This window comes from Carassius gibelio, chromosome B3 (genome assembly GCF_023724105.1).
Source record: "Carassius gibelio isolate Cgi1373 ecotype wild population from Czech Republic chromosome B3, carGib1.2-hapl.c, whole genome shotgun sequence".
NCBI lineage: Eukaryota > Metazoa > Chordata > Actinopteri > Cypriniformes > Cyprinidae > Carassius > Carassius gibelio.
In genome coordinates this window covers 33,622,059-33,633,097 of record NC_068398.1, presented here as the reverse complement: position 1 = coordinate 33,633,097, position 11,039 = coordinate 33,622,059, and the positions used below count along the sequence as shown (strand labels likewise).

The window sequence follows — 11,039 nt, the reverse complement described above, 5'->3', positions numbered from 1 at the left end:
CATCATGTTCTTACCAAACTTCCTGTTAGAATGGCACATATAAGAGAGTGATGAGCCCTCATAATGTAAAGATCATGAGCAAGCTCAACTAAATCTGTAATCTTGAGGCTTTTTTTTTTTTGGCCCAGATTTTGGGGGAAATGTGTGGTATGGTAAAAGTTACACAAAGGTGAATCAACAGTATCCCAAAATATTCTCAAAGCATTTAAGTATTATTATTTAAATGGCTATCCAATACATGTGTTCCAATTCTGTGAAGCATAGACTAGCATGGATTCAGTGTGAAGATCATTTTGGGTTTGATTCCCAGGGAAAACACAAACTGACCAATGTATTTCTTGAATGCTCAAATGAGGGTGCAATAATCACTTCCAACCAGACACAAATGCACAGTAACCACACAAACATACTAGCTTTCATTTAAAAAATATAACTTTTAATAAAGGCTACATCTCTTCATAATTACAATAATTAAAGTACCAAGTTGTCTTTAAAATGAAGCTCTATATAATGCATAATTTACATTTAAGTGAAACACAAACAGAATCGGGGGAGGAAAACACTGAAACGTAATGTCATGATTACAAGATATCCAAAGAATATAAAATTATTTTAAACATAAACCCCTCAGAAAAGCAAGGGAATATTCACACCCTGAAACAGGGCAGCACACAGCATGGTATCCATGTAGGCACAGGTAATGTATTATACACTAGCGATGGCATGTTCTCATCCACTCCTGCCAGTGCATTCTGAGAGTTTGCCCTGGAGCTCAGCTGTTCTAAATAGGCTACACCAGGTCTTTCCATTCAACATTTACACAGGACATTAGCCCCCTTCCATGCACACTCTCTGATCTCCCAGACAGTGTTGAAATTAAGATGACCTTTTTTGTGTTTTGTTCTTCAAATAGCATGACTTCCCATTACTTAGTGTTTTAAGAGTTTTGGAACAGGTTCCAGGACAAGGCTATTGGTTCCTGTGCAATGTCTGGACCTTAAACCAAAGGCACTAAAGATGCAACACATCACATCAGCTATTGGCTGGGCAATTAAGGTTGAAATATCCACCCAATCAGAAGAGAGGTTTGGAGAGGCGTGCTGGTCTGAAGCACAGTTCGTTCTCATTGGCAAGAAGAGAAGATTCCTGGTACAGTCTGTTGAGTTAAGGTCGCGTGACTCTAGACATCCGTCCATGCATGTATAACATTGAAAATCTCCCAATCAAATAAGCAGCTTGTCCAACATCTGAACACAGGTATGAGGGGAATGAACGTTCAATAAATAGGAATAAAGTCTTTAACTTGTGACAGAAGCATATTATAACTTTGTGTACATATGAGCACCTCTGTATACACATGCACACATTCTCGCATCCAACACACGTATACACATCTACAATTATCACAAATGCTGGTCAGCAGTCCATGGTATGGTAACACACCAGTGTTGGCGTGCTGTAGTCCCAAAAACAAGTGGTTGACAGCGTCTTCATTGGTCATAACATCTCTCTTAGCATTCCAAATCAAAGGATCAATTTCTCATGATGCATTGCTGCTTCAGATCCCTCTGTACTTCATTGGCTAGTATTCCTTCAATAGCTTGGTAAGCTAAACATCGTAACTTTTTTAGCTTCATAAAACGTCCATTTTCCACTCGTTGAGTTAGTTTTGAGTGCCTGGTAAGTCCACATGTGGGGTTGTCATGCTTGTTTAGTCCATTCTCTCCACTTTGCCGAGGATTTTGCCCTCATACATGGGCAGAACTGTGCAGTCGTCCCAGACCTCCTCAAACACGGCACCGCACTCAAACTCATCACTGGCCTTTTTGAAGTAGTACCTAAAACAGAGAACACATACGGTCAACAAACTGTTGATGGCATTCATAAATGACAACAGGTAAAATGGTATTCTTTCAATCCAGAAAGTAGTTTACCAAGCCTATGAAAACTTAAAGACCCCATGGATATGTCATACAGAGACACACTCAAACAATCTTAATATCCCATTTCAACAGGAAATAAATCACATTACAGAACTAAAATGTTTCATTTTGTGTCGACTTTATCCATATCAGACACTAGTGCTATACTCTGTTGCACTCCACTATAAGGGAGGGGGGGGGGGTGCTTTAGCCTAAATTAGAGGGTCGGTTAAACACTACCACCCATCTACCATCAGGCCTCTGGTGTCTAATTGGGAGCTCTTGAGCAAATGATGGGGATCTTTCACAAGGTTGACATTTTAGGGTGCCGTAGAGTCTACTCTAGCTTTTTTCATTACAACATTGCGACGGGATGAGTCTGGCCTTAATCTAGTCTTTGACCTTGACGGATGACCTGTTTGCCTCATTTCTATCATTCAACTTGTCTTTTTCCTTCCACCTCTGATGCACTAATGATCTCCACCTCCTCCAGAAGGAAGAGAAAACAGTGGGAGGGGAGGGAGTGGTGAGGTCTGCCTCAGTAATTGGCTTTGTAATGGAAAATGCCCCCTCTTACTAACTTGCGCTGCGGTGCATGCTAGGTTTTTACAAGCAAACACCACCAAGTCATAGAAACAGTGCACATAAAACACATACAGGAATAACCATGACTCAAAACAACAACTGACAAGAACAAAGTTGCTTTTCTTCTTTCAATATGTCGGAAACAATCCATTGTTCTCCCACTGCCCAAACCCAACTTCATAAATGAGGAACAAACTAGAATACTGCTACATGGCACATAATTACATCCTTATTTCTGGAGAATAAGCTATATCCTCCTCCGCAAAACCTTCAAAAGGGAAGCATGGCTCTTATTTGTTTCGAAAAAAAAGAGAGGGAGAAGAAAGAAAAAGAGAAAGAAGTCTTTCCATTGGAACATGTTTTATATGGCAAGATTTTCTCTTCGCAACATCTGGCACCAATATCGTCTGGCAACTCTGGCAGTACTGTTCTTTGTTGAATTTCTGCCATGTTGAAATGACCCAACTACACACATTTTCTGCGATTAAAACCATCAGCTTTGAATTCTCTTTTCCCTGAAAATGTGCATATTGAGAGAGGGGTGCTTAACATGGGGATCTTTTGACAATATTCATGTAGAATATGGGCCTCAGAAAACAAGCTATTTGACAAAACAAGTCATCTATATGGACAACAATGCAATCACATGGAGCATTACAGATTTTGGTCAGAGGGGAGCTAAAATTATGGCCAGCATAGTTACCAGTAAAAGTTACTCAACTGGTCTGTTCTGCTTTAAATGGGCTTTTATGGAGTCAACATGCACAAGGAAAACCACTGGCAGCCATCTGACAGTGCCCCATTCAAATAAAAAGGCCAACACAAAGAGAGGCTTTGATATAAATTAGAAAAAATCATAAAAAAAAACTGATAGTCTTATGTAAACACACACACAAATGTATGAGAGCAACATAGCTTGATACAATTGCTGAAAAATGTGTGCAAGTCTTTGTGCATCAAATGAAAGGCCTGGGCTTCAAAGAGCTGCTTATTAAATGTGCCTTAAGATGAAATCAATCCCAGATGTGACCAAACGGCTACAGTTAAAATTCCCTCATTCTTTCTTTCTTTCTTTCTTTCTTTCTTTCTTTCTTTCTTTCTTTCTTTCTTTCTTTCTTTCTTTCTTTCTTTCTGTCTTTCGCTGTGCACCCACCCGTTTCTTTGCTGTCCTCTTAACTCCATACTTACTGCTAATGTAAATAACTTATAGTAAACATCACTGTCTTGAAGAGACCAACAAAACCAACAAGTCAATAAATACCTTGCATAATTTCTTTTTAAATTAGCTAATTACAAAACTTCAGCAGCCTTAATATCGACTATTAAACAAAAATTCTGCAGTAAGAATTGAAAGTATACCTGTAGTTTCCTTTTTTCCTCAGTTGCTCCTTGAAGTGTCCGAGTGTGAGGCTGTGTGTTTTCATCATCCGGCGGTATGGGATTTCCTCACCACAAAAGAAGTATGTGACCACTGTCTCTGAGCCCAAACTACTGTGGCAACCTGACATCTTCTTGAGATCTTTTGGTCTGGAAAGACACAAACACATGAGCACAAATGTAAATATCCTCATAGCATAGCATAATATTAGCTAGGTCTTAAAGACCACACTAGATGGCATGCACAACACATCGAAATTCTGTAACACAACCGGAAATATTTAGGGTGGAACTGGTTTTTATCCATCAGGATTCGATTTTGTGGAAGCACGTATGGATATTTTTCATGTTGAGTCCTTAAAACACCATCAATATTACAATAATAGCTCATACGTAGGATTAATGATAAAACAATCTAAGACCTAATTATCAAACTTTAAGAATATGGTAATTCTAAATATTAGTCAATGACTGGGTAGAGGTCTGCAAACCCGAGTTCCAAGTTCCAGCCATTTTTTGGGGTTTACATATCGGGCTCTGGCTCATTTAGCTCCTTTCATTGTGCCTAAATATGCGCAGAGTACACATAGGCTAATGTATTAAACATTGGTGTATTTATTATTAATAACTGACATTGCCTTCGCATTAAGTCCATAAACTTCAATGAGCTCCCTCACTGTCTGGTCATCTCTTCAAACCTGCTGCAGTGGTGGCTTTTCCCAGTTCAGATATCAGGCCTGATAATGGTCTGTTATGATCGGATATCTTTATTGGTTACTGAGGGTCGGAGCATCTCGGGCCAGGGCCGGGTTAGGGCCTATATCTGAGGCACATGCAGGGCTCTACGACTAGGTAAATATATATATAAATTTCAGAGTCAGTAGTTGGCTCAAATGCTGTGCTTTAAGTTTCACAAATGCTGACTGAGATGAGTGAAAAGAAAAATGGACAAGATTATCCCCTGGCCCCTTTCTTCACTTTGTAGTGCTACTTCAGACAGCCCTCTAGCATTAGACCAGGACTGAAGGTCAGCCAATTAAAAATGAAAAAGAGTTTTGCCATCAGGTGGCCAATGCCCCACACTTCAAACACTGGCTAGGGCCAGAACCAAAAAAAAAAGAGACCAACCAGGAGTTTATGAAGGAAAAGAAAGACTAATGGCTGCAACTTGTGCCATTCATCAATGAAAATGAATTAAAGTGCAATGACAATCAGAAGAGATACATACTCATCAGTTTGAAACGCTGAACTGCCATTCTGCACAGGCACTGGGTGACTCTTGTCTCTCTGAAGGCTTGATGTTGAATGTCTGTGAAGTGTAACCCATACGTCAATACAGGAATCAATCAAGAGTTTTTAGCAAGACTGACATAGAGGATCTTAAATTCTAGAGCTCGTACCTCTGTTTAGAGGGTTTGGAAACTTCTTCAAGGCGTCTGCAGGCCTCTTCCAGCTGTGCTAGGGTGTTGGGAGGGGGTAGAGGAGGCATAGTGGGGTCCTGAACGAAGGGGTGTGCGGGCTGGTGGGGACGGAGATGCCCACTGCTTCCGCCACCTCCCCAGGTGTGTGTGCGCGTGGGATCCAAACACTGCGGCTTCTTTACATTTTGAGTGCTGCAAGAACAGAAAGTTTGAATATGTAAGTACAATGTGAGAACAAAAAGCTCACAGGAATCAGGGTGGACAGATGGGAAGCCTCAGTCTTTAAAACACTTGTGCAATTCAGTAACAAAAAGACAACTAGTGTGCAAATGCGCTTGCACAAGTATTTTCCAAGATTACAATGTAATCATGACCACAGAGTTGTGAGACAGACCTGTGGGGCTTGTGCTTGGCCTGTCGGTCGCTCTCCAGGATCCACTGCCATACGTTTTGAGAGCGGTCTGTACTGTCAGCTGGCAGCTGGAGGAGAGTGGTCTCCAACCCTTCTGTGTTGACGTCCTCTCCAGATTTACACAGACGCTTAGATAAAGAGCTGGGATGCCTAGCAGAAGGAAAAAGGGAAAAAAATGAAGCTGAAAAATTCCAGAATGTAACAATTAAAAGGTACTGAGATATTAAAGCTTTTTTCTATCATGTTTAGCACACAATGGCATATTTTATGGTGTTGCTAATAGTGCATCACAGTGTAAAACATATCACTTGCTATTGACAGTAGGTGGCGCTGTGTCTATAACTGAATATGGGCATGTAGATGTAGTTCAGGCCAGGACTCTCATGAAACATGTTAAGTTTCGGGCAGATTGGACATTGCTTGCCTGAGTTACAGCAACTTCCTATTTCATGGCGAAACATCAAATTTTGTCAGGCCTTCAAGGATATGTCCTTTGACTAAAAACTTAAGATCTTCACAATTTAATGTTGCAAAGCCCTTATGATAATCCTCAACAAATCTGAAGATTAAAACTGTTGGCAGAGTTCATCAAAGGACAAGGCCTGGAAATGGCAAGAACTTAACAAAAATCATACAGGAAAGTACTTCCTGTTGGCTTTTGGATTTTGTACCAAGATACTTTTTTGTAGGTAATGGCATGTTACATGCTTGTACCTATTTTCCTATATGTACATAAAAGATAGCTTGAGGCGCACTCTGTTGAATGAGTAAAGGTGGTGCTATTGAGTCATTTTGCCACACCCACTTCTGAAACCCATATCAGATGTAAATGTTCGGGTGCAAAGTTTCATAAGTTTTGGAGCATGTTTAGGCCCTCAAAAATGTGATTCAATTGAGAAGAACAACAAAAATGTGTGTTTACCCAGAGGCCACTTCTGCAGGGCTGCCACACTGGTCTCGGCCCAGACTCCGGCTGCGGCTGTAGGGGGCAGAGCCGCATTCTGAAGCTCCATGGCACAGGCATTGCACCCGGTGGGTCGCCTCCACCTCGATCTGCTCTTTGCTTTTGGTCCCAGCATGGTGATGGATGTAATGGTGATGGATGTGCTTGGTCGACTGTCTGGAGATGAAGGTCTTTGCCGGCATGTATCCATTCACAGAGCCAGACTGCGACCTGGTGCCGGGACCTCCTCGAGGCAGGGGGCGCTGTTCAGGAGAGCGGGAGCGTGGGGAATGCCGCAGAATTCCTGGAGACTGACAGCCAGGGGTCTTGAGAACTCGGGAAAGGTGCTCATCCAGGATGGCCTGGGGGTCCTCCTCACACGAGCCAGGAGGGAGCAAAGGCAGAGAGTGGGATGCACTGCTTCCAGACACCTCGGATTCATCCCTCTCCTCCTCCTAAAACACACACAGGAATCCAGTGTTACAAATAAATTCTTGCAAACAGCCTATTTGCCCAAATTATTCTGCAAATGTTATGTATATAAATGTATGTTTCTGTGAATTCTTTCACAGAGGAAGCAACTTATAAAATGTTCGATTTGACACACTGACAACATTTTCAGAGACTTCCAGCAATACCAACCTCCTGAATCTGTTGAAGTCTCTCCTCCAGGGAGCTCATGGTTTCCTGTTCCCGCTTCAGACGCTCCAGTCTGGCTATCAGCTGTGCCGCAAAGGCTGCTGGCTCCACGGGAGTCATCTCCTTAGGTGGCCGCCGCGTCCTCTGCACAAACAGAGAGAGATTCAGATTAGCGAGAAGTCCAGACAGGACAGGAGGGGTTGATTTCTACAGATGCCCTCCCCGCATAAGTCTACTGCCCATCCAACACGTGCACACACACACACACAAACACATGCCCCACACCACTGGCATGGGCCACTGCCGGCATGAGCAGTTGGTCACGCTCTAAGGAGCCTCGGCTTGTTCCCTCTGTAGTGCAACCAAGCCATCAGCCTGGCCTGTGAAGTCAGGCAGCTTCAAAGAGCCCTCGTCAAATATCAAACGCTCACCAGGGGCGGCAGGGACACTGGCTTTACATCTAGCAATAAAAGTCACATATCGACAGGGGGAAAAAAGAGGGAGGCAAAGGAAAAAAGGAAAGAGAGGGGGATTAAAAGAAGAGAAAGTAAGATGGCGAGATGTGTGCCGCCACTAGAGGAGTCAAGCGGTGAGAGATCAGAAGCACAGAGGTAATTTATTCCCCCCCAACAACAGCAGGCACCTTTGAGCTACAGTAGCCACATTATCCTCCTTCCCCATGTGTGCGTCTCACACAAGGATTTTCTATCACTTTCTTATTATTTTTATTATTATTTTGTGCCCTGCCTTTCTTGATTTGGCTTCCTCTTTCCATCTCTTTGTGAAGACGATGAAGAGAGAGACGAAAGAGAGAAGAAAGCAAGACGAGCTGCTGGTGAGACTTGCAGCAGCTCCAGGCCCCTGCCGCCTAAAAGTAGCATCCTGGGAGAGGCAGCCAGTCATTGCCAAATCAGAAGGGAAATATTACAAACAAGAAAAAAAGGAGACAGGGCGGGAGGCAAGGAGATAAAGAGAAAGAGAGCGAAGACACAGAAAATGGAAGGGATTTCCAAAGCAGAATTTAAAATTGTTTGTGCTCTTGTCCTCTCGCATACATTCAGTGACAGGATGAGGAAAGAAGGAACACAAAGGAGAGTAAGAAAGGATAAGAGGGCATAGGGAGGGTGAATACAGGTTTGTTTGACTTGCTTAACAAGTTGTCTTTCCAAACTCTCTTTCCAAACACTAACCAACCATCTCTCTTTTTCTACTTTGAGGGAGGCAGAGAGGAAACGAGGGAGAGGGGGATGGAGGGTGCTGCTGGAGGAATAAAAAGGGTGCAGCTCGGTTGGAAGTTGTCACTTCCCTTGAAGTCAGCCCCATTCATCCGCTGATCAAAGCATTCTCTGAGAGAGACAGTTGATTTTGGTGCCCCGGGATAAAACAGACTCATTTAGCGCGGTGTGGCACTTTATTAAGAGTCATTATCCCAGAAAGAGCATGACAACACAAACGGTCCACAACCGTGAGTGGGTAAAGCTTTTTAATTGGGGTTGATGTTGGAGTTGTTTGTATGTAATTCAGAAGAATGGTGAGGACACTTACAGGGAACGGAGGTAGTGACACTTGGCCGTTCATCCTCATGTTGCGCTGCATCTCTCGTTGTAACTGTTTTTTACTCCCCAGCTTGTAAGGAGGTATGGCATCTCTGTCAGGACACACAGAGAACAATAAAAGTTATTTACTGCTCAAATTAATATACAATAGACAGACACATACATCTTCAGCATTTGTAGAAACTCAAATCCTGTAGTCATACAGATCTACACTTAGTGCGATGTTGAAATAATGGCCCAGAAAACGATGCACTCTCACCCTGTGCAAACTAAAACCGCAAGCCCCATGACTTTCCTTTCAATACCATCCAAAACCCAAAGTTCTTCATCTTCCTCCATGTTAGCCGTGAGCATTCCAGACTGCTGGTAACAGCAAGATCTTTCTCTGCTCTCCTGCCCAGCACAGACGCTGTGGGGCTTGCTCGAACCCAAAGGGCAGCAGCGCAAATGCTGCCACTAATGCCAACTCACAATCAAGCGTCACCATCGTTATGACATCTATATGATGTTACCAATTACAAAAAGGATGGCTTGTGTTTCCATAAACACTCCTAATCCATGGCAGAATGTTCGTAAACCTCCACCTCTTCAATCGCACCCTTTCTTGCCTCTAAAGCCAGACATCTCTCTCATCCTCCGCTCAACTTTTTTTTTTTTAAGCCAGGCCAGTTTCCTTTGCTCTGTTCTGACTCTGAAGTGTATGACCTAGCCCAAATGCAGTTTCCAGCACGTCTTTGAAAGCTCACAGTCATGCGCATAAAGCCGTCGCTCCAATCTTCATTTGGCAAGCGCTCGGCAGTCAGCCTCTGATCTTGCGCACATCAAAAGGCTGGTTTGTAAGATAAGGTAATGTTTGAAGTCGGCGCAGCGGCATTCCCTAGCGTCCAAGTAAATCCATAAATAAGATATAAGCAAAATTTCCCCCACTTCTCCACCCCTCCCTCGCTCCCTCCCTTTATCTGGAATTCAGATTCTGATTTAGCGCCGTGCCTTTTAACTCAAATAAAAACGCAGCTATTCCAATCAAATCAGCCTCCAAATAAAGAACACAGAGGCTGGTTTTCCCATTGCGTATGCTACTTCAAAGTGGCACAAATACAAACAAAATATAGAATAAGAAATGCAATGGCTCAATGTGTATGAAATCACTGGACAGGAGCATGTAGATATTTACTCCCCCCCCCCCATTTGATTAGCTTATGTTTTCAACACTAATTTAATGTTTAACTATGCTGCGGTTTCAGCTATTAAATAAATACTTCACAGGTCACTCAATAACCTGTTGCACATTTTGTAAAAAAAAAAAAAAAAAAGTGCCGCATGGTTGCACCTATCAAAATATTAATCTTTGGTTCAATCAGCCCACTGTCCATAGACACTCACTGTGTTTGGAGCTTTGGGGTGTCACAGGCTGGCTGTGCTTTATGGGAATCTCCTATTCACTTGTGCAAGTAATTTTCAAAAGCAGCCAGCCACCCTCTTATCCCTCTAACCTCCCGGGGCCTAACAATGGGCTGAAAGCGATTCAGTTAAGCCTTTCATCCAGCATGCACTTTATTTCTCACTCTCTGCACTTAGCTATGCACTTGCACAATTGCATCTGCCGCAAACACAGGGGGGGGAGGGCTGCTTTCAGGCAGAGGTGGGGTTGAATGGGTGGTGTACATGAGTGTCTGGGGGATGGGGTCCCAAACACCCTAATCCCAGGTGACCTGCTCTTGTGCTCCAGAAATGGCTAACCACTCAAAGGCCTAGCTGACACCGGATCCCCCTAGTTCCAGGCACGACGGGCTCATACCAAACCTCCATGTGAGTAGTGATTCCTTTAATTTACTGCCAAAGCACCACATTGATTGTCTTTTAGTCCACATAGTGAGTTAACCCTCACCCCCTTTTTCCAGAACAATGGAGAAACTAATAAATAATGACTGTGTCTTCGGTGACTAAGTTGTGCAATGTCTAAAAAGAGAGCCATTGAAGATCAAAGCTTTCTAAGGAAAGAGCATGGGTAAAAGAGGAGGACAAACTGGTCAATGTCATTTCCCTTTTGAGGAATTTGCAAACATTAGCTTCAATTAGCGCATAGAGGAAGCACATTTTCCGAGGACCCTTCTCTTGGGTCCACGCACTTCTCATAGCTCATCACCTTCAAGACTCCAGCAACGCATTAAAAATATCTCAAAC

General features: G+C 43.0%; 1 protein-coding gene across 2 annotated transcripts in view; it reads right to left on the bottom strand.

Annotated features, from left to right (window-relative positions):
- Nucleotides 1–414: 414 nt before the first annotated feature.
- axin2 (axin 2 (conductin, axil)) overlaps nucleotides 415–11,039 on the bottom strand; it is a 30,265-nt gene continuing 19,640 nt past the window's right edge. For both annotated transcript variants that reach the window (XM_052552560.1, XM_052552559.1), the window contains exons 4-11: nucleotides 8,845–8,947; nucleotides 7,303–7,443; nucleotides 6,640–7,115; nucleotides 5,700–5,867; nucleotides 5,285–5,497; nucleotides 5,113–5,193; nucleotides 3,867–4,034; nucleotides 415–1,838 (exon numbers count right to left, since the gene is read on the bottom strand). In XM_052552560.1, the coding sequence (XP_052408520.1) occupies nucleotides 1,712–1,838; nucleotides 3,867–4,034; nucleotides 5,113–5,193; nucleotides 5,285–5,497; nucleotides 5,700–5,867; nucleotides 6,640–7,115; nucleotides 7,303–7,443; nucleotides 8,845–8,947 (1,477 nt within the window). In that variant the 3' untranslated portion in view covers nucleotides 415–1,711. The remainder of the gene's footprint in view (nucleotides 1,839–3,866; nucleotides 4,035–5,112; nucleotides 5,194–5,284; nucleotides 5,498–5,699; nucleotides 5,868–6,639; nucleotides 7,116–7,302; nucleotides 7,444–8,844; nucleotides 8,948–11,039) is intronic.